Consider the following 24,368-nt stretch of genomic DNA (forward strand, 5'->3'; position numbering starts at 1 on the left):
TTATAGTACTCAGAGCACCTTGATTAGAGATAAGGATTTATTTCTGGCTCAATACAATCTGTAATCTTAAATATGTGTTCCTATGACTAACACCCTTCAGGAACCCTGAGAAACTCATCTTTATGCTTCTTACCCTCTGCACAGCAAACAAAAGGTGACCGCCTCCAAACACCATCAGATTTACTGGGTAGTACTGCTGCAATCATGGGTATGGCATGAGACGAATTGAGCAATGGGTAGCCTTGATTAAGAGAAATGCGTCTTAAATTATCAAGTCCTTCCTTTTGGGGACCACAAATACCATAGATGACAGTGACAAGGGTCGCTATTACATATCAGTTGTGCTGGGCATTTATTTTCTTGCTTTCTCTTTGTGTTTCATTTCACCATTCTTGAGATACTCGTGAATTACATGGCATCTGCAAAAGTTGCACATTTAATGGTTAAAAGATAAGAATTCATATCACCCAAATTTGTTTCAATGCAGGTCTAGATGGAAAATGTATAATGATTATAGGTTCTAGGTTCTATAATAGTGTTTTAAGAGACGATAAAATGGCAATATAAGTGATCATTGCTTTATATAATAAAATTTTAATATTTTGCAGTATTTTCTTCAATAGTAATAATGCATCTTATGCAACCCACCTTACACTTTGACCAAACTGAATCATAAAATTACTACTGCATTTTCGAGTCTTATTGCCAGTTCAGCTGAGAAAACTCTCTAAACAGAAATTAACTAAGAAATACAATGACTCGACAAAGGTGCTCCAATTTGACAAAACCGTCAACAGAACATGTATTGTATGGAAAGCTTGATTAAAAAACATCATATTTTTTCTGAAATTAAGTTTTAAAAATAACATCTATGGGATAAATACAGAGTAATTTATGAATGAATGTTTTTGTCTTATTACTCATTCAAATATCACCTGCCTATCACTAGGACACCTACACATACACCAGAGTAATTAAGCCACGTTTGATATTTTGTTTACTGTAAGTCAAAAAAAGCCATAATTTTATTTTTTATTTTTTCAACACAAAGACTTATATTTTATATTTCAAAGTAGGAGGATAGAAGATATTTTAAATAAACATTTGTTAGCTTCATCTATAAGCTTTAAAGATTTCATATTTCAACATGTGGTATGTTGGGCTCCACTTGCATTTGAGCCTTGGATCTCTTATATGTTAGAGGAATGCAGTTACAAAGTTATTGCTATAGTTGGCCGTAGTTTGACCCAGGATGTGGCAGTGAAGCGGTACTATTCCTCAAACTCTGTACACATTCTGAAGAAAGCTCCAAAAGGGTTACCTGACAGATTAAAGTGTAAAAGAGAAAAATAAAATGTCACAAGGTTTTTGGCCTGAGCAGATGAACAGAACTTGTATTCTGTGAGTTAAGGTAGGATGTGGGAGGAGCAGCTTGATTTTGCCATGTTAAGCTTGAAATGTCCATTTCATTCTGAGCAGTTTAAGCAGTTTAGTACTCAGGGCTGGCATTCAAGTGTGTTTATTGGGTAGTCATCAGGGTAGAAAAAGGGTAGGAATTGTGTTCAAATCCTTGCGATGGGATCTGAATTTTCTACTTTTCTTGATTTTTCTACTTTTGACAAAATGGGAGATATGTTATTGTTGAAATTAGGGAATACTCAGTTTTCCAGTTCTCCACCTTCATAGCAGAAAATGGCATGAAGAACCCTGAACCTCCCTCCCAAAGCCACTAGCAGAGAATAACAACTTTCAGGATGCCCTGAAAATAACTCATAATCAGCTACTCCTGGATCCTAACCCCGAGCTCTTAACTCCACATTTCCTATGAAACGTCTACCACAAACACTAGTGTAAGATGCTGACAGATGCCCTAAATCTTACACATGAATTCTTGTACTCCTACTGGTGCTCTGCCTGGTTCTCTTTTGTATCACATCCTGTGGTATGGTTTTTTCTTCTCTATTCCTAGGCTGCTTGTCTCTCAGCTTCCCCAAATTGCTCCAATCCACTCATAGAGATGACATAGAGAAAAAAATAAACATAAGAATATATGAATAAGAGACAAAACTCTTCCTGAATTTCATTATTATTCAATGCTAATTGGAAAAGCAAAAAATTTTAAGTGTAAGCATCACTTTTAAAATCACTTGCAAATTATCTTCTTCTCCCTCTGACAAATATAAGCACAGCCACAACTAAAGCAATATTTCATTCTAAACAGGGAAGAACTGCTGAAGAAAGGGAGAAATGTCAGGAGTTAACTTTATCCCCACTGGATCCTTAAATGAGAAACTAATGCAACATTTCCAAAATGGGTATACTACAAAATGCCCCTTCACAGTATGTTACTTGATCAGTTCTAGATCCAAAATAAACAGAATCATGGGATAAACAAAATTAAACAAACTTACCTTCTGCGGGAACATCCGAGACTACACTAATGTGCTTCATAATCTTCAACAGGAAGATAGAATATAGTACTTCCAATGTTTCTTTGATGCAGAAACCACTTTTCCAATACTTCATAACAACTTCCAGAAATGCTATTCCTCTGAATATTATTTGAGGAACATATATATAAGCATCATTTGCTTTTGAGGTTCTCACTCATATATACATATATATGTATATATGAATACATGTATATATTTATACTCATATATACATATATACATCTATGTGTGTGATACATGATATGTGTATATATGTGTATATGTGTATATATGAGTACATTTATACATGCATGTATGTATGAATATATACCTATATGTATCATATATACATATATTATATACCTATATGTATCATACATATATCATATACATATATTATGTATCATACACATGGTGTCATATACATTATATATGTATGATACATATATGTATATATGTGTATATACGTGTGTGTTTGTATATATATGAGAGCCTCAAAAGTGAGTGGTGTTTGCCAAAGTAGGCAATGCAACAAAGCAGGCAAAGACCAGAAAGTTTTCTATCACCCACTCCCTGTCTTGATGCACCAAGATTTGCAAATCTGCATAACGATGCCTTCACGGAACCAAATTCAATTTGGATTCCATAAATTTGCTTTTTAAAAAATGAAACCAGCCAGGTGCAGTGGCTCACACCTATAATCCCGACATTTTGGGAAAACAAGGCTGGAGGATTTCTTGACACCAGGAGTTTAAGACCAGCCTAGGTAACATAGGGAGATTACATCTATATAAAAATAAAATAATAAAAATAAATTAGCCAAGCATGGTGACAAAGGCCTGTGGTCCCAGGTATTTGAGAGGCTAAGGTGGGAGGAATGCTTGGACATAGGAGGTTGAGGACGCAGTGAGCGAGAATCACTCCACTGCACTCTAGCTTGGGTGACAGAGCAAGATCACCCAAGCAAGATCACGTCTCAAAAAAAAGAAAAGAAACAACAAAAATGAAACCATTGAATTATCAAAAAATATTCACAATTACTATACATTTGCATTGCAGATTAACTCCCAAATCCCCACCTGCTCCAGCAATGTTATCACTGAATAGCTAGAATTAATTATTATAGAGATGATAATGATGATGCCAAAGAATTTATCCTAATTAAATGTTCTATCATGAAGAAAAGGCAAAATTACAGATCAATAATGATTTCATTTTATTCTTGATTCTTTTGGGGACATTCAGTTCTTCTAAGCACAATAACTTGATTAATGATTTCATCTTCACTTTATCAACTTTTTCGTACATTTTACCCAACACATAAGTCCATATAATACAAGTTTTGTGAGCAAACCTTTACACACTGATAAATTTTAAATATCCTTTAGCTAGTCTTTGCCACTCTTTCTGTGTCATCTCCATGAATTAAACTAACATGAGAAGAGTTCCATTTTGTCAGAAGGCAACCCACCCAAGAGAGTCAAAAACTTGCTGTCATACTATGCAATTTACACAAAAAGAAGTGACATATAGAAGATATGAGATATAGAAGATATTTAGTAAGAACACATTTATTAACTATAAATCTCATTCATATTTTGTATACAAATATACTTAAATGGCATGAATAATGCTAATATTATAATACTAAATTTTAAAGTCTAGCTACAAAGTTAATAGACATATGTTCTGAAATACATATAAATATTTTTAAAGGAGGTGCCTTAAAATAGAAATAACAATTGACTCTAAGTGACATTTAAAAAAAAGTCTGTATTATTTTTATAGTGTTGAAAAAATCGTAAGTTATTTTTTAATAGCACTAGTCTATGTTAATTGACTTATTCCACTAAATCTAAACTACGGGATTCAAGGCACAAACTTATGGTGAAATTCCAGAAGTTTCCTTTGGGTACAAAAGGAACCCAGTAAAAATGCTGTCATCCTCAGCACTGACATACACCCCATTCCAATCTTTTGACACTTCAAGCCAGACTTGGTCTCCTGCACTTAATTTCAAGATAATGAGGAGAGATGCCTGGTCAATTTCCTGACCATAGAGAGTTTCTCTGGACTTGAACTGCTTCTTATTCTGGGCCACCAGACTGATTTGAGCAGGTCGGCCCCTCACAGTAACATGGTAGGAAAAAACATATGTCCCAGGAATAGAGCAATTAAACTTCCCAGTGACAGGACTATAACTCCCTTGATCATTATAGAGAACCTTGTCAAATTTGATGGGGAGGTTTGGAGGAGGGAAAGGCTTTGACAAAGCAGCGCTGAAAGCTGACTGGGGCACTCTAGCCACCTCACCCTTGGAGCCTTTGAAGCCCCGAGAGCCCTTCTTCCCAATGGGGCCTCGGACCCCTTTACTGCCAGTGTCACCCTTTGGCCCAGTAGGTCCCAGGAGACCAGGAGGACCTAACTCTCCCTTTTCTCCTTTAACCCCTGGATCACCTTTGGTTCCAGGCAGACCACTGTGACCACTTTTGCCTTCCATTCCACTGTCCCCTTTGCTACCTTTTTCTCCTTTTATACCTGCCTCACCTTTCTGTCCTTTTCCTCCTCTCTCCCCAGAATCTCCACAGTAGCCTTTCTCCCCCATCTCCCCCTTCTCTCCCTTGGTGCCAGGCCCTCCGTGCAGGCCTGGTGAGCCCACATCCCCTTGGTCTCCTTTTTCTCCTTTGGTACAATTCCCACACGTGTCTCCCTTGGAGCCTTTTTGTCCTTTCACTCCTGCCAAACCAATGTTTCCTTTATCTCCCTTAGGGCCAAGTTCACCTGAAATGGAAAATTAAAATAAAGTTTAAGGATCATATAGGCTATAAACAGCATGCTATTAACACAGAGCTCAAAAAAGTAGAAACAAAACTACTAATTAGGACCTGAAAACCTGGTTCTTGCCTCAGTAATACCTGTGCCCAGGAGGCTCTGACAATGAACAGTTTATATTATATCATGCTCTTAGAAATGGAATCGTTAATGCTTCTAAGAAACAGCAGCTTATATTCAGATGACACATATCTAGTTATTTTTGTTTTTCACTTTTAAGATAATAAAAAATATTAGGACTGTAGTTGTTCATTTTATTCCATTACCCTTTGCATTTTGGCCTAACCCAGGTATTCTCCTAAATCCCTACATTGTCCATTCAAGCCTAAATTCTTATTGGCAAGGAACAGACCCAGAACAAGTCAGGGATTTTTATTTTCCATTGGCAGCTAGAGAAAGAAGCAGAGCACAGATACTATTACCTGACTCCTTCATCGAGTCAGTACACTGAATTCTTAGAAGGATAACAGTAATTTGTATTTTCAGCTTACCTCTCTGATAATATTAAATACAAACAGGAGAGAATGAAGGGCTATACTGCACATATGACTGTTCAGAGTAGATATATTTCATGCTCTACCTTGTGCTCCAGGTTTTCCTGGGTATCCTGGAATTCCTTGGTCCCCACGTTCTCCTTTGAGCCCTAAAATGATACCAAGATTAATTTATCAACCACATCATTTATGATAAATCTAATATTCTTCTCACAAGCATGTCACATTCCAGTGTTTTCCTTAACCAAAATGGGTTAAAGGTAAAATAGTGTGGAAAAAGAATTTAGGCTGGGTGCAGGGGCTCATGCCTATAATCCCAACACTGTGGGAGGCTAAGGCAGGTGGATCACCTGAGGCCAGGAGTTTGAGACCAGCCTGGACAACATGATGAAAGCCCATCTCTACTAAAAATGCTAAAAATTATCAGGGTGTGGTGGCATGCACCTGTAATCCCAGCTATTTGGGAGGCTGAGGCATAAGAATAACTTGAGCTCGGGAGTTGGAGGTTGCAGTGAGCCAAGATCATGTCACTGCACTTCAGCCTGGGTGACAGAAAGAAAGAGAGAGAGAGAGAGAGAGAGAGAGAGAGAGAGAGAGAGAGAGAAAGAAAGAAAGAAGAAAGAAGAAAGAAAGAAAGAAAGAAAAAGAAAGAAAGAAAGAAAGAAAGAAAGAAAGAAAGAAAGAAAGAAAGAAAGAAAGAAAGAAGAAAGAGGGAAGGAAGGAAGGAAGGAAGGAAGGAAGGAAGGAAGGAAGGAAGGAAGGAAGGAGGGAGGGAGGGAGGGAGGGAGGGAGGGAGGGAGGGAGGAAGAAGGAAGGAAGGAAGGAAGGAAGGAAGGAAGGAAGGAAGGAAGGAAGGAAGGAAGGAAAAAGAAAGAAGGAAAGAAAAAGAAAGAATTGAGGGTCATTAAGAATAATTAATTTCAACTGATGGTAAACTATTTAGAAGAGATCTGGAGGCAGTGATCCCTTCAAATGGAATTCATCTTTGCCCTGAGCATTTCCATGGCTCTTCAAACTTCTCATAAAACTCATGACATTCTGCTTGTATTATGTATGTATGTATTTGTGTTTTTCCCAATAGGAATGTTGAATAACAGTTAGAATACCTTCTTTATAAGGCCACAATGCCTGAGAAATAATGTCATGCTCCCTACAAGGCACAGGGCACACAGGGCACTACATCCTGCTAAAACTAGTGATAACCAACAAAAAATCCAGGAAAAAAATGTTCTTTATAGAGCATCAAGAAAAAGCCAATTTCAAAAAAAAGAAAAGAAAAAGAAAAAGCCAATTTCCATTTTGTGTTGAAATATTTTTATATACATTTTGGACAAAGTATAGAAATGTAGGAATTCATAGATAAAAAATGGAAAATATCTGGGTTTTCAGATATTTGTCATATTACCATAAAATGTATTTTTATATTGGGCCTTACTAAAGGCCCATCCTATTATATATACTTCAGTCACACTGAATTGATTTCAACTGTAAATGATTGTAACAGTAATAATAGTATTAATAATATCTCACTTTTATTAGACATTTACTTTGCACAGATATTGTTGGAAGCTCTTACCATTTTTTTACTTAACCCAATCTTTAATTTAACATAATTTTACTTGACATTAACACATTAACACTCTTCTGTAACACAGGTTTATTTGGCGTAACACATTTAATCAGTTGAAAAATTCTACATTTACAAAAATGTATAGCAACTGCCCTTCAAGAAAAGGAGGGCAGATACTTTGACAATCATTTTATCAACAAAAGAAACTGAGGTATGAAAAAATTTTTAAATTTGGACAGAATCAAATACAGTTATATATGACATTGGTTGGTATCAATTTGCAATCTATATTGCTTATGATATAACTAACATCTTTTGTTTTATTTTTTCCAGGGAAAATAATAAATCTTAAGCCAAATTAAAAGTTATGAGAATAGACTCCTCCCAGTTCCACAAGACCAACTAGAGATTATCCCACCATAGGTCATTCCTCAGAGTTTTCTAAGTTGCTACTCTGCATAAAATGCAAAATTTGGAAATAAAACCATAGGCCATCAAGAAAATAACTGAATGCATTTTGAGGGAACCCAGCCCTAAATGGAAGTGAAGAGCTAATTCTATTTCTAGTTTTTGCCAATAACTCAAATACCAACCTTCACCACACAGAGCTGTACCGGTTCTAGAGTTCCTTTAAAGAGCTTAATTGCTTCCCCTAATTTACTCCACCAGGTAGTGATTAACTAGAATGCAATGATTCAACTCATTTTTTTTTCTAACTTCCTATCTTAACCAAGAGTCCAAGCTAAGTGTGGAAGTGAAAGGCAAGTAGAGTTGCTACTTTATAAAGACCGGCCAAAGGAATTTCTACTTTTGATCCTTCATCAAAGTATATTCTTAAGAAACTTACTTTATTGCGCTTCCCTATTTTTTCTTCTATTTCCAGAAGTCTAGCTTCCCAAATGTATGAATCACTGGGGAGGTTCATCACTCATCTTTATTTCACAAGGTTTTCTGCTAACATAATTCAGGCAGAAAAGGATTAAATGTCTCCAAGAATGAAAATCACATAACTGACAAGTGTGAAGTAGCTCTCTCTTTCCTTAGCATCTTTTTTGAGTAATTACTTCACTGAATGTTCTACCAGAAATGAGTTAGGCAGTTCCTGAGCCATGTGGAGGGTGATGTATAGGTGGCATTAGGTCTTTTGATATGTGACACTGAGGCTAAAACATTTAACTTGATGGATAGATGGTATTTCTACAGGCTGCTGGTATTCACTGAGGAATTTCCAAATATCCCAGTGAATCTGTAGCCTTCCTTCGGTACCTTTAAGCACTTACAGAACCAGGGATTTCCTGGGACAGAAAGCCTTCTTTATGGATACACTTACAGAATTACAGAATTTCTGAGCTGGAAAAGAACTATAAAGGCACTCATAACTACAAATCTTCTTTGCTACTAAGCAAGGTATAAATAAATATCTAGTTCATCTCCCTCAAGTTCCAAGTGAAAGAAAATGACTGACCCAATGTCACTATTGTAAGCTTGATTACTTCTGTGTTAATTAAGCTGTCTTCCCACCACTGACAGTGCCTCTAATTTCAGAGTGAGCCAAGGGATATGTTAAATTCTCCTGCACAGGCATACTATCCACCTAACCTGAATATTTAGGGAGTTGCTTGCTTTAGTTTGTTCCATCTAATACAAAATTATTTGCATCTAGAGGAAGTAGGCTCACATGCACATGTACAGGAAGGGTATCTCTGTAGCCTTCCCCAGAGTCTGTACTCTGTGGCTGCTAGTCACTAGGTCGGCCAGGTGGTGAATGACAGATGGAAAAGCTGTATGACAATCTGTGTGTGTGCATGCATGTGTGCAGTGTTCCCAGGTAAGTTTAAAATATCTCAATAGGCTATTTACAAAGTTAACATGTTTATATCAAATATAATGTGCTTTATCAAGTATTTACGTTTTTAAAAATTGACTCGCCTTCAAGAATCTAGTATTTCTTAGCAAGTTGCTCTCCTGGTAAATGACGCAGAATGAATTACCTACCTTTCTCTCCTTTGTAGCCTTTAGGGCCTTGGGGCCCAACCACTCCTGGTGGTCCCGGGATCCCCAAATTCCCAGCCTCTCCTTTAGGACCTGGAAATGGGATTTTAAACACATCAGAACATCAAATTCCTCTTTTGGTATTTATTAGTTCAGGGGGTAAAAAAGCATTTTATTGCAATCAATAAGTGTCAATGACCTAATGATAAAATCTGAGTGAGAATAAACCATCACAGAGTTCTAAGGGCAATATTTTTGTCTGATTTGCAATTTTGTACTACCTGAATAGATAAATTGAGCCCATTAGTACTTGTCACTGTATTCATGGCAGTGATCAAATGATTCAGGGAAACAGCACTATATCAAACAAGAACAAAATGATAATCTGACACTTAACCTCATGTGGACCACACTTTCAGATTGGAAGTAAAAACACACCTAGGACATTTGGATTTCTCTTTCATTCACTTCCTCATTCATTCATTAACTATTTCTGAGGCCTTCTATACACCAAGCAACTTGCAAGATGTTAGGAATGCAGCCGTCAACATTCCAGCAGTCCCTACTCTCACAAAACTGAGTCTATGAAACATAAACATTGAATAAATAGCCACACGAATAAACAGAAATTGTCACATTGTAGTTAATAACAGAAAGAAAAATAGGAAGGTTTTATTGTAGGTTATGGTAAAAGGACTTAATTGATGAGATCAGAGACTTCCTTGAGAAAATGACATTAAGCTAAGACCCAAAGAAGGGACTAAGCTTTCCCAAAGCAGAAGAGCTTCCTTAAGTAGGACTAAGATAGCCTCTGCATTCTGAGCTCTTAAGCACTATGCTCTGTGGCAGAACCAGTCAGACTAAGACATATTAGCTCCCCAGGCAGGGTAATAACTTGGCACACCTTGAAATTATTTGTCAAATATATTTAGAGGAGAGAGCGAACTCTGAGAACAGCCCAGCTAAATCCACCACTGGGTAAAACAAAAGCCCTAATGTTACAGAACTCACAGCCTTAACAAATAGTTTAGCAACCAGCTGTGTCTACTTGACCATGCCCTTGGGATTTTCACCCCCAAGCAGCTTGCCAACCAGATAGAATATTAAGACTTCTGGTAAATATAATTTTCTCAGTCTCATTAATTTTTCAATAATGTTTTAGCAATCTTGACATCTTGGTGTCCAAGCTGCAGCCCATCTCCTTTACTCCTTAATGCAGCTCTACATAAATACTAACCACATTTCCTGAAACATCCCTACAATGGTATGAAATGAATGAAAAGCTTGGAAGATGTATAATTGCTGAGTTTATAACATTAAATTCTTCAGGGAATGGTGAATTTGAAATTGACAATCTGATCTTAACTTTACCTTGAATTGTCTTTTATATGACATGGAAAAGCTGAAATGTATTAGAATAAAGTTGAGAGTATATTCATTATGTATATATTATAGATATCTGAAATCTTGACATATATAACCATGGTGTTCAATGGAGAAAATTCCTGGGCAAGGATACAGTTCTGCCCCAGAAATTCACTGAGAAGCAAACGGAATCCTAAGCCTTATTCTCCACCTCACAGCCATTCCAATTCTAATCCTAACTACAAATAGCACTCAGAAAATCCATCGGTCAGCACACATTCTTACCAGGCAACAGAAGCGTCATTTACTCTTTTTAAATCAGCCACTAATGAAACAATGGTGCTGGTAATGAACCTGTGCATCTTGAAGAACTACAGCATGCCATGCTGGGGTCGGTAATCCCTGATTTTGCTCTCACCAGCACTGTCCAGTAGAATGGCCTGCAATGATGGAAACGCTATCTATGCTGCCCAATACAGTGGCTGTTGAGCACCTGAACTGTGGCTAATGTGATTGATAAACCGAATTTTTTACCTCATTCAATTTTAATTTTAATATTTATTAATTACCACAGTGGGCAACAGAGCACCCAGTTGCATTTGTAACAGTGTGACACCTACACCTGTCTCCATTTGCATGACAAAGCAGAAACTCTTGGGGCAATTTCACCCCACAACCCACCTCTCAACTTTACCAATGTACAAGTGAGAAACATGAATTCCTGTATTTTCAAATACCTGGCTTTCCAGTCTCTCCAGGTTCTCCTTTCTGCCCGGATACAGGTGAACAACAATCACAACAATTCACAAAGAAATCAGCTGTGCCAAGAGTGAAGTTTTCAAAGGGAAAGGGAGTGGCAGTGCCAAAGACAGAATCCAAGGCTGAGGGTTTGGTGATTGGTTCTGCCATTTCAGCCATTTCTGTGAAGAGGGTTTCTTCTTCTTGGGGAGGTGGGCCACTGGATGGCTTTAGAGCCTTTGGCATCTCTCTTTCCTCAGATTTCTTCGTAAATTTGGTATATGGTGTGGTCTTTGCTATTGGGTTCATACCAGCAATAGCCAAAATAACTAAAATAGCACAAAGCCAAGAAAACATCCACATATTTGAGGCTGGAAGAAAGATATAATAGGAAAACATATACATATTACATGAGGTCCAAATTTAAAAACTAAGTAATATAAATATTACTTATATAAAAGAAATATATATGTTTATGAACCATATGAATGAACAGAATGCATAATACAGAATGATATATTTTCAATATATTTTATATGTAAATGTGTGTTTGAATCACTACAGAATATTTTATGTACTTATTTATTATAAAGAACACTTTATTTCAATTCGTCTTTCTGGTTGTTTTCTTAGTATTATATATCGTTCTCAACAATTCAAACTATCTTGCCAAAAAGCAAACATGATCTATAATAAATACAACATGACTCAATAGCTCATATACCCTGTGGAAGATAAATGCATATAATTTCCTGACTGATCTCACTCAGATTTATAGAAATCAAATACATTTGTATTCGAGGGAGATGAAATATATTGAGCTGAATAGTTTGTTCCAGCAAACTCAATTATTTCAAGAAAAAATACTGGTGAAACAATCCTTAAATCTACTAAGGAGAATGGCCCTTTTGTGACAGCAATTTTTTAAAATCTACTTTAATAAGTGAAGAGAGAATTAAATATAATAAATTTGAATATATGCTGCATCCTTAGATTCTTCACATGGCATTTATCTCTCCACCTCTTTGCTTTGGGGAGTTTTTTCTAGAAACTCACATTTATTCTTGTATTATTTTAATGGGCAAAATGTGGTTATTCTTAAAAGGACTTTGGCAGTGTCCAAAGTGATATGATGTAGAGTTTCTAATGAGGTAAAATTTTGATAGTTCAGAGTATTCTATTCCCCATCAACTCCCAACAGTCTAGTGGCTGCTAACAGATAGCCAGGGTTATAAATGCACATTTTGTGATAGGAGAAGGAGGGCATAATTAGGATAAATTGTAACAGAGTAAAGAAAATGGAAACAGAGATGATAAAAAGGCCTACTGTTTATGCAGCCCCTACTCTGAGTAGATGCCTTACATTATTCAATCTAATCAGGTCTCACAAAGCTCTCCATTCCCCTTGAGAACTGAAACAAGACACGGATTGCTCTCTCTCACCACTCCTATTTAACATAGTATTGGAAGTGCTAGCTGGAGTAATCAGGCAAGAGAAAGAAATAAATGTCATTTAAATAGGAAAAGAAGAAGTCAAATTATCTCTTTTTGCAGAAATATGATTCTACACCTAGAAAACCCTGAAGACACTGCCAAAAGGCTCCTGTGACTGATAAATGACTTCAGCAAAGTTTCAGGATACAAGATCAATGTACAAAAATCAGTAGCATTTCTATACACTAATAACATTCAGGCTGAGAGTCAAATCAAGAATGTAATTCAATTTATAATGGCTATGAAAAAAAAATACCTAAAAGTACATCTAAGCAAGGAAGTAAAAGATCTGGAGAACAACAAGGAGAACTACAAAATACTGATGAAAGAAATCAGACATAATGCAAGTAAATAAAAAAACATTCCATGCTCATGGATTAGAAGAATCAATATTGTTAAAGTGGTCATACTGCCCAAAGGGATCTACATATTTAACACTATTCCTATCAATCTATCAATGCCACTTTTCACATAACTAGAAAAAACTACTATAAAATTCGTGTGGGACCAAAAAAAGAACCCTAATAGCCAAAGCAATTCTAAGCAAAAAGAACAATGCCAAAAGCATGACATTACCTGGTTTCAAACTATACTGTAAGGCTACAATAACCAAAGCAGCATGGTACTGGTACAAAAACAGACACATAGACCAGCAGAACAGGATAGAGTATCCAGAAATAAAGCCACACACCTATGGCCATCTGATCTTTGATAAAGTCAACAAATATAAGCAGTGCAGAAGGACTCCCTATTCAGTGAATTGTGCTGCAATAGCTGACTGGCTATATGAAGAGAATAAAACTGGATCCCTACCTTGCACTCTATGCAAAAGTTAACTCATGATGGATTACAGAATTAAATGTAAGACCCCAAACTATAAGAATCCACCCACCCACACACACACACACACACACACACACACACACACAAAACCTAGAAAATGTCATTTCGACAACAGCCTTGGGAAAAAATTATGACTAAGTCCCTAAAAGCAACTACAAGAAAAAGAAAAATTGACAAGTGGGACCTAATTAAACTAAAGAGCTCCAGCACAGCAAAAGACACTTTCAACAGAGTAAACAGACAACCTACAGAATGGAAGAAAATATTCTCAAACTATCATCTGAAAAGATCTAATAGTCAATCTATAAGGAACTTAAACAGTTCAACAAGCAAAAAAAAATAACATGAAAAATGGGCAAGTGACATTAGCAGACACTTCTCAAAAGAAGACATGCAGACAACAAACATAAAAAATGCACAGCATCACTAATCAAAAGAAAAATGCAAATCAAAACCACAATGAGATACTATTTCACAGCAGTCAAAATGACTACTATTAAAAAGTCAACAAATTACAGATTTCAGTGAGGGTGAGGAGAAAAGGGATGCTTGTACACTGTTGACAGGAGTGTAAATTAATTCAGCCACTGTGGAAAGCAGTTTGAAGATTTCTCAAAGAACTTAAACCAGAACTATTATTTGACCCAGCAACCCGATTACTGGATATATATGCAAAAGAAAACAAATTGTTCTTGCAAAAAGACACATGCACTAGCATGTTTGTTGCAGCATTATTCACAATAGCAAAGACATGGAATCAATCTAGGTACCTATCAACAGTGGACTGGTATATGGTATATACACACCATGGAATACTATGCAGCCATAAAAAGAATGGGATTATGTCCTTTGAAGTAACATAGATGCAGGTGCAGGACATTACCCCATGCAAATTAATGCAGAAACAGAAAAATAAATACCACATGTTCCCACTTATAAGTAAAAGATAAACATTGGGTAGTCGTGGACATAAAGATGGCAACAATAAAATCTGGAGACCACTAGAGGGATTAGAGAGAGATGGAGGCAAATTTTGAATAACTAACTATTGGGTACTATGCTCAGTACCTGGGGATGGGATGATTTGTACCTCAAACTTCAGCATCACACAATATACCAGGTAAAAAATCTGCACACGTACCCGCTGAACCTAAAACAAAAGTTGGAAAATATCCTTAACTTAAGGGGAAACAAAGTCAGCTCCAGCAGGTAGGTGACACTATTGTTCACCTTCACAGATGAGGTAACAGACACCAAGAAGTTATATACCTTGCCCAGAGTCACACAACCTGTAAGTTATAGATCCAGATCTGTTTAACTTCAGAGTCTAAACTTTTTTCCACAAATCATGTGGCATTTATAAGGATGTGGTTAAAAAACAATAAATCCAAAGGTACCTCCATGGAACAGAGCTATGGATGAAACAAATATAAATCAGTACAGATAAAAAAGGAGAAAGATAGGATGCTTTGTTTCCAAAAATCATATAAAAATTAAAAAATGCTAACTTTCCTTTGAGTTGCCTTTGCTACCATATTCATCCATTTAACCATTACGTATTGAATATTGACAGTGTTAACCAGCCCTAAGATATTATCTATGGTAAGAACAAACATAAGGCATGGTCACTGTTCTCAGAGAGTTCACAGTCTAGTAATGAGAGATAATACACAACAAAGGAAATGGAGGAAAAGGTGAAAAGCAGCTTATTACATTGCATGTCCCCAAATATAGGCTTTCTGTCCCCAGATGCAGACCCCCACACATACATATGCACTCCCTATTCTGCAAGAGTGAGGACATCAAACACAGATAGAATGCATCAGCCAGCTAAATCTAGCCCCAGCAAAAATTAAAACACAGAAATATTCTGTCTGGATATAAAATAACTAATTTTTCATTGATTTACACAATTACATTCAATAAAATATTCATTTGTTCAACAAACATTTATTTGAGTATCTATGAGGTCTGTGTGGGATCATAGAATATAAAGAAAAGTAAAACCTAGCCCCAGCCCTAGGGACCCTTTTTACCGTGAATATTCAAATACAACAAGGCCCACGTATTTGCGCAACAGAGAAATCACAGATTTGACAGAAGCCTAGACGGGAAATTTTGGTGACTTTTAATTCTCTCACCATTTAAAGAAGAATTAAGGTTTGCAAAATGCTAAGTGTTAATACTCTAAGATATTTCTTATATTGTCTTAGACAAGCGAGGCCATGTGAGAAAATAACCTTTCTTTTTCCCTGATAAATGTATCTGTGCCCATATAATAGATTATAAAACTGAGGCACAGAGAGATTAAGTAGCCTGCACCAAATCTTAGGGGGTTGGGATTAAAAGCTAGGTCTTGACCCCAAAGTCATCCCATGTGGTTCCAACTGTGCCATGCTCCCTGGGGATTAATGAGTGACAATGATGTTGCAGAAGTGAACTGAGTTGAACCCTTTGTGAAGCTCAACTCTGGGTCTTTCAGTAGAAGAAAGTGACTTTCTGCAGACAGGAAATGTGAACTTAATAAGAGCAATGAGGAGGGAGAGAGATGAGAAGTCTGACTCTGAAAGTAGAACCTATTGGTGTGGGGCAAACAAAGTTACAGACCATATATCTGTGAAGAGGCCAAAGAGCACAGAAAGTAATGAAGAGAGCTCATCAGTATGAGGAAGGTGCTCAGTTTCCCTATTGAAGGACATAGATTGTCTTCATATATGTTTCCTTTGCATTGAGGGTTCCTGCTTCCCAGTTTAAATACAGATATTAAATGATAATGCTAGCAACACTTTGACTGTGATAAGGCTCCCTAAGAATTTGAAGATGAGGAAATCATAAAGTTCTTTGAAAGACAGTGGAGCAAGTGTTGGTAGTATCTTGACTGATGGTGCAGATACGTCATTTGTTGTAACCAGGATTTTTCATGATTGTGTAAAAACATAAAATTCCAGCCAAACAAAATTTCCACAATGAGTGAAGCAAGTAAGGACTCCTGATCAAATTTTAAGTCACTAAAACAATAAAGCATAACTTAAATGCTAAATCTAAAGTAAGTGTAAATCTTAACAGAAGGGTTACAATAAAAGTCAAAATAGGAGGTTGGGATCCTTAATTAGAAAACTGAAGTACAGGAACCCCTTTTATTTATCCTGAAGAATGCCTAGACTGGCAACATTTCTCATGCCAAAAGTTAAGTCTCTTGTTTCCATGTTCCCAAAAACTAGTACAATGTTTGGCGAATAATAGGTGTTCCATAGATTTTTCTCTGAACCGAAATGAAGTAAACGTTGTAGATTGCATTATTATCCCCAATTTTTTACCCTTCCCTGTACTCACACCTTTTGCTAAACGGATTTTGCACTGCTCCACACAAAAGAAATGGCTCCAATCCCTTGACTCTGAGTTCAGCCACGTGACTTCAGCCAACAGAATGAAGTAGAAGTGACAGGATATTAGGTCTCAAGGGCCCTTGGGTGTTTCCACTTGCTCTCTTGCACTTTGCCATTGCCATTAAAAGGATATGAATGACCCAGCTTGCTGGTCACAGGAGGAAAATGAGAAAAATACAAAGTGGAGCTGTCCCAGATAGGCTCTCCTAGCCAAATATGACCTAGAGCACAGTCTCCAACTGACCTGACACATGAGTGACCCCAGGTAAGACCAGCTGAGGCCGATCAATATCAGACAACCCTCACCAATCCCACAGATATGTTCCAGTTACCTACTGTTTTGTTGCAAAGTACTTCAGACTTGGTGGTCTACAAACCATTTTATTCTAGCTAACAATTTTGTGGGTCAGAAATTCAGGTCTGGATCAACTAGGTGATTGCTCTGCTCTACAGGGAATGAACTCGGGTCACTCAGAATGTTCAGCTAGTGGGTTGGCTGGTCTAGAGAGGCTTAATTACAAGTCTGATACCTTGATAGAAATGGAAAATACTTGGGCTCAGTTAGGACTTTCAATCACACAATCTCTCAAAATATTTAAATTTCCACCATAGCTTAGGGCTCCCAAACATATTTTTCCAAGAACACGAAGGCTGCTAATTTATTAACGCCAGGTGACATAGTGACACTACCACTAAATTTTTGGTCAAACCAGTCTCAGAAGCCAGCCATACTCAAATGAAAGGGGCATGGACCTCATTTCTTAACGTGAAGCATGTCAATTTCGATCATCTTGAATCTACCATAGATACACAAGCTATACTTACTTTGTAAACCATGGAGTTTTAGCAAGATTTGGCCACAAAAGCTAATTGACACCAAGAGTTCCAGTCTCTAGCCTAACATTATTTTTATCATTGAAATCAAACTGACTAAGCAGACTCCAGACAATGTCATCTTACCTTTACCTGACAGAAGACATCCTTTGAGCTCCTCACCCTCATCAATTAGCCCCCATAACCCTGGAAGCTTCTCCCATTGAAAGTGTTCAAGCAGAATTTGGGCCACCTCTTGTTGAAATGCTTGCTATTAGAAGGGCTCTTGCAGATGCTGTGATCTTGAAATTATCTTCCCTGAGATTCTGTGATGAGGTTTTATAACAGTGACCGCTCTATTAATACCTAAAATTTAGCTGAGTCTATAAAGTTTTATTCTAAGTGTAGGAGGCATTATGTTTCTTCTAATGGTGTACTCTTCACTCCCATTAAAAAGATGGTGCCCAAGATTGGGAGAACATTCTTTGAAGATTCGTTAGTTTTTTCCCCAGTAGAAGTAAGATGTTCACACTGATCTAATAGTGCACATTTGGAAGATGATTGACAAGTTTTATGTTGCGGCTAAAGCCACAGATTATAAATAAATTTTAATAACTATTAAGTAGTATAGAATAAGGACTAAAAGCCATTCACTTTGTAGAAAATCAGTCCTGAGATCAAGTTTCAAATCTTCCACTTTTTAACTGTTTGATTTGGAGCAAGATACTGTACCTCTCTAAGTCTTGGTTCTTCATTTCTAAAATGAGATAACAACAGTAGTTACATTTTGTAAGGTTGTGAAACTTAAATGAGATAATACATGAAAAGCTCCCAGCACAGTGCCCTCAGTAATTATTGACTATTTTTTAAATACGGATTAGATCTAATGAAATCAGCCAGACTTTTCTTAAAGCAGTGACAAGTTTTTCTTATTCTTATATTGTGCCAGACTGAGATTGCATTTGGGCATTTGACGTTATTCCCATCCTGCTTTATCTGCTCCCCTAGATCTCAGGGTCTCAAAGTCTGGGAAGTAAATTTTCCAGAATCTCTGGACATCAGGGTTCCAGTTTAGTATTTTCCAGTGAGAGACACCTGCATGGACTGGGAGAGACAGAAAGAAAATAGAAGCCCTCATTCTTCTGCAGACAGCAGACAGAAAATGCATGGCAGATGTGACATTTTAGAATGGCTTCTTGCACACCAACGTAAATTCCTGCCTTGGTTCTTACAGGCGGATGTGACTAATGATAACTGTATCTGCAATTCCTGCCATGGACAGCAGCAGCAATTTCCTGATTCTCTGAAGGCTCAAGGCAGACCTGACAGCTAGTGACAGCCATCCTTGCCTTTTGCTTCTCCCCCTTCAATGATTAAATGAGCACCTAGTTACCTATATTAAATCCCTTTCTGACTAATATGCCTGTAGTGGCCTGAGAGCAAATCTTGTTATCGTAGCTTCTTCTCCATTTAATATTTTTGTTTGTTTTTTTATTTAATTTTATGTCCATTTCTTTTATTATAAAATCCCATCCTGCCTCCCTTGTTCTATCCTATATTGAATTCTACATTCTCTTTCTGCTTACCACAATCACTCCTCATCCATCCACAATATCTTTATCTATTAGAAGCTGCCTGGATCAAATTATGTCCCAACAGTTTTTCAAATGATTCTTCCTGTTTTAATCCATTTTGTGTTGCTATAATAGAATGTTACAAACTGGGTAATTTATAAAGAAAAGAAATATATTTCTCACAGTTCTGGAAGCTGGGAAGTCCAAAATATCAGGGAATCAGAATTTGGTCCAGGCCTTCTTCCCATGGAGAAAGACAGAAAGGCAAGAAAGGGCTGAACTCACTTTTATAAGAACCACCCCAAAAATAGTGACATTAATGTTGACAAGTGACCTAGTGACTTCTCAACACTGTTGCATTGAGAATTAAGTTTTTATGACATGAACCTTGGGGGATACATTCAAACCATAGCACTCCTACAGTGTTCTGAGCCTTCACATGTATTGCCCATGCTAATGCTGTATTCCAGTTGCATTCTTAAATACTAATTCTAATATAAGTATAAACACTGTTGAAATAGTTTTAGGCAAATGGATATGTATGCATATATTGTTTGTGCTACAAAACTGGTGACCTTTTCTTCTTAACCTTATATAAAGCATTCTTCCCCTCTGACCCTGTATATTCTATGGAATTATAAAATGAGCCATTATGTCTATAGCATTCCTTTACTATTTGAAAAGCTACTTTTAATTTCTCACATTCTTTTATTTGCAACAATATTTCATGCTGTGTTTTTTCTCATACTCATGCTTCTCTTTCTTCTTTTCGCTCTTCCTTAAATTCAGTCAACAAATGTTTATTGAAACCTACTCTGTGTCAAGCACCAAATTATATTCAGGAGTTATAGGATAAAATATATGCTCTCATAGAGATTACCTTTCAATGAGAGTAATGAATAACTTGTGGTAAACAAATAAACATTTCAGACTATAATTAGGTGCTACAGAGAAAATAAATAGGAGTATTCGATAAAGAGTGACAAGGAAAGGTTATTTCAGACAAGGGAATGTTACACAAGAATATCAGGAGAAGGAAAATGGGTAGAGGCAGTTGCTGCCACTACTTATATCTCCTTCCTCAGAGCTTCATCCATGGCACAATCCAATTTTCCTTTTTAAGGTGCCTAGCATTGCACCTTTCATGCTATGCAGCCATGAAGATAAATTAGGGAGAATTTCTGATAAGTTACTTCCTCTTGCCCCGGTTCTTCTAGTAAACTCAGACAGGTAGGTCTTTAGAGCTCAAATCTTGAGTTCATTCACAAATTGCCACATCTAAAGGAAGAAAGAGAAACTTAATGACTACAGCTTTCTATTTCCCACTTTATTTTTTAAGAGCAATTCCAAAGTGATTGTAGTCAGCTCTGAGGGACCCATCACTTTGTGTTGATGGATGCAGCAAGAGCACCATAATTTCTATTGTGCAGTGGAAGGTTGTTTCTTCCTGAGTGTCTAAATAAGTGAATCCATTACAATTTTATTGAGGACATTGAATAAAACATTACATTCTACCAACTTAAATGCTTCTTGTATTTAACAAGTATGAAGAAAAGCAAGATATTCTCAGCATTTTTCTGTCAGATGGAAAGGGTTTGGCTTTGGTCCAGAATATAATACCATAAAAAGAGTCCAGCCACAAAAGTGGAAACTTTCTTGCCTCTATGGACGCCACCACTTTTTCAGTTCCTCCTCTTCTCCTCTCATCCTGCCTTAAGTCAAAGCTGAAGGGCAGGAAGCAGAACATTACAAGTGACAGTTGAGACTTGGAGTGGAGAAGGAACTCCACTTCCCAGAGCAATCAAGCTAGGGCAGGACCAAGTAATAACTCCATGACTAGTTGATAGAAAAGTGAAGTTAGGGTGAGAAGACAGGTAAAAATGTAGCCTAAATTTGGGCACAACAAAGCTCCATGTCTCCATAACCTTTAAAAAAATGTTTAAGGATTGGGTTAGGCAAAAGTAAGAACAAAATTATTACTACTCAGTTTCACCATTTTTATTTCCCTCACAGTGATTCTGAGTATATCCGCAATAGTAGTTTTCTTATTTTATGAAAAAAGAGAACTAAAGGAAGTGAGGGAAGGGGACAGAATGCATCTGCGGGTGTGTGGCTGGATAACGAGCCTGAATTAAACTTTGCAAGCTGACATATTCCACTGATTAAAAAAGCAATGGGGAGCTGGGTGTGAAGAGTGAGGGAGGGCGGTATATGGGAACTCCTTGCTCTCTCTGCTTAATTTTTTAGTAAACCTAAAACTGCTTAAAAAATAAAGTACATTAATTTTTAAAAAGATAAAGCAATGGAGCCCAAACATGTTGATTGATTTGTTCACTTGCCACTGGTCCTGGCAGCAGTTAATAATCTATCAAAGTTGTTATGGCACTCCTGAATTGAAAACTTACATATGTCCATAATACATTTTCATTAAATTGTGTCATGTTAACAAAAACCCATGATGGAGACAAACTGGTTTCATGTTAGAAACTCTTCATGAAGTAAAATGTCACTGAGACTTTTCTATTTATTTGATGTGAAGAATTTATATATCCATTAAAATAAGTAAACAAACCTTTTTACCTCTTCACCTTTTTAGAGAGCAAGCAGAATGCCTGTGGTGGGGTGTTTCTCAGGAGGGAATTATTATGTAAAACGAATGGAAGCTAGCTCATTCCTGCTCCATCCAGTCTATCCAAAAGTAACCAGAGTTATTCTAAAGGGGAGGCTCTGAGGAAGCTTCAGAATCCTAACAGATGAGTGGGCTTTAAATAAAAGGAATTTGTCTTTGAAGCAAAAGATGTTTTTCAGATACGGTGATGGATATGGAATTTTCATTACTAACAGCTTACTTTCTGTTGACAGCCTGGCTTCTCAGTGTTGAAAGCCTGTGTCGATCCTTTTATACGTTTACTTGAATGCTCGAATGTAAGGCACTCAAATATGAAATATAACTACTAAAGATATAGCATTAAATAAGTGCTTTATTATGAAACTAGTTTCAGTTACCCAACTCCCATATGTCTTTCATTTCCACAATTTCTAAGATCTTTTTTTTCAATCCAGAGAGTTCTAAACCTATTCTAGGGCTCAGAAATATCTTATAAACAAACTTCAGAAAAATCAGAAGTTCGAAGATGTCAACAGACATCATGTATTCCAAAAGATATTCATTTTTCTCCTGTCATTGAAATCTGAACTAGTTTCAGAGCCATTTAGCATCCTGGGTCAAGGAAAGAGCAGGCTCTGTTATATTTTAATCATAAATTTCCAAGAATAGTCATTTTAGAGTCAATCTAGCTGATAGGTACAAAAGTTGGTTCTTACTATGTCTCTAGTTTTCAAAAAGTCCTAGAAAATTCCCCTAATTACCCTTCACTACTCATAACGCCATTGTCACTGACTGTTATCAACATCGAAGATGGGTAGAAAACATGAGAGGATTATAGGCTACACAGCAGTTTTTTGGGTGTGTTGGCATGGTGACCCTACCACTTTCCTGCTTTGTTCAAGCTCCATAATTTGGCATCAGGCTTCAAGACTTCATCTTGGATTTGGGCTCATAAAAAGGAGCCCTGAGCCTTGGTCACTAACAGCTTCCTGAGGATAGGGTAAGTCCCTTTATCAGGAGGAAAGTAGTGTCCTTATATCGAAAACAATGAATTCAGACTAGAAGAGCCAGCTATAACCCCTTTTCTACTTCTAATGTATTAAGATTATTTTTCCAACAAATTCTGTGTAATCATAGTCAGTGCTGAAGAATTAAATATCATTACATTCTCATTTTGTCACTTGGTCCAGGGTCCATTCCATGCTGGGAGTCAGCTCATGGAAAACTCTGCCTGTGGCAGTGGCTCTGTTAGATCCTTGAGAAGTCAAGGGCTCTCCTAGAGAGTTGAAAATAAGACATCTCTGATAAGCATCAGGATTGGGATCCACCCAGAGAAGAACAGAAAGGAGTCTGTCCCTGACAAAGCTACCAAGAGGTTAATGCATCACATGAAAAACAGCAAGCAACTTCCTCCTTCAGGACAGACTTGCTATTTAATACCCCAAAAGACCAAGGACAAAGAATGGCATTGTATAAGCACTGTAACTCAAGCAATTAGCCAGGTAATGGTGTGTGGGGTTCATCATAGCAGAATATCAATTAAAACAATTGGAAGGAGATTATGTAAAGCACTTAGATTTCAAATCTTATAAGCTACCAGTAGGACTAAATTATAGTAAAAGTCATATTACTACAGGAGGCATCACATAAATGAAAATAAAGCTTCTTTTCTAATACAGACTCTTGCTTAATATCTCATAAATCCCAGAAATTGAAAAAAGGAGCCAAGTGTCTAGTCTTTATTCAACAATAAAGGAAATGGGATAAAGGATGTCATGTTTTAATTAAATATCTTCTTTGTTACCTTTGGCCTAATTGATACCTTGTATATCTCCAGTTAATTGCTTTCTAAAGATACAAAATTATACCTCTTAGTTTTAGTTTGGGATTCTGCCAATGAACTTAAGGGGAGAGAAGAGAATAGGAATTGATAAAACGTGAATTTCAGGAGAAAAATTGTTTCTTAGGAAGATCTTTAGATGAAATTCTTCTGTTTAATGACTTGTCTGACTTTATTCTCATAGAAGCATAGCATTTTCTTCTTTTTCTTTTAGTGCAGCTATATCATTAGAAAAACTGACTTTTCAAAATGGAGAATAAATGACAGAGTTCTTTATGAAATTTCAAAATGCAAATAGCATTTAGCATCTAAGTAGATGGCCATAATGATTTTCCCTGAATACCAGTAGAAAAACATAATATATAAGCTTAGTTTCTTCCCTAAAAA

The 24,368-nt window shown here is 36.8% G+C and overlaps 1 protein-coding gene across 6 annotated transcripts in view; it reads right to left on the reverse strand.

Moving 5' to 3' along the window:
- Positions 1 to 3,627: 3,627 nt before the first annotated feature.
- OTOL1 (otolin 1) overlaps positions 3,628 to 24,368 on the reverse strand; it is a 119,803-nt gene continuing 99,062 nt past the window's right edge. For all 6 annotated transcript variants that reach the window (XM_078353911.1, XM_078353909.1, XM_078353907.1 and 3 more), the window contains 4 exons: positions 11,423 to 11,794; positions 9,324 to 9,413; positions 5,845 to 5,907; positions 3,628 to 5,213 (listed from right to left, as the gene is read on the reverse strand). In XM_078353911.1, coding sequence (XP_078210037.1) covers positions 4,315 to 5,213; positions 5,845 to 5,907; positions 9,324 to 9,413; positions 11,423 to 11,786 — 1,416 coding nt within the window. In that variant the 5' untranslated portion in view covers positions 11,787 to 11,794 and the 3' untranslated portion in view covers positions 3,628 to 4,314. The remainder of the gene's footprint in view (positions 5,214 to 5,844; positions 5,908 to 9,323; positions 9,414 to 11,422; positions 11,795 to 24,368) is intronic.

This window comes from Callithrix jacchus, chromosome 17 (assembly GCF_049354715.1).
Source record: "Callithrix jacchus isolate 240 chromosome 17, calJac240_pri, whole genome shotgun sequence".
Taxonomy (NCBI): Eukaryota; Metazoa; Chordata; class Mammalia; order Primates; family Cebidae; genus Callithrix; species Callithrix jacchus.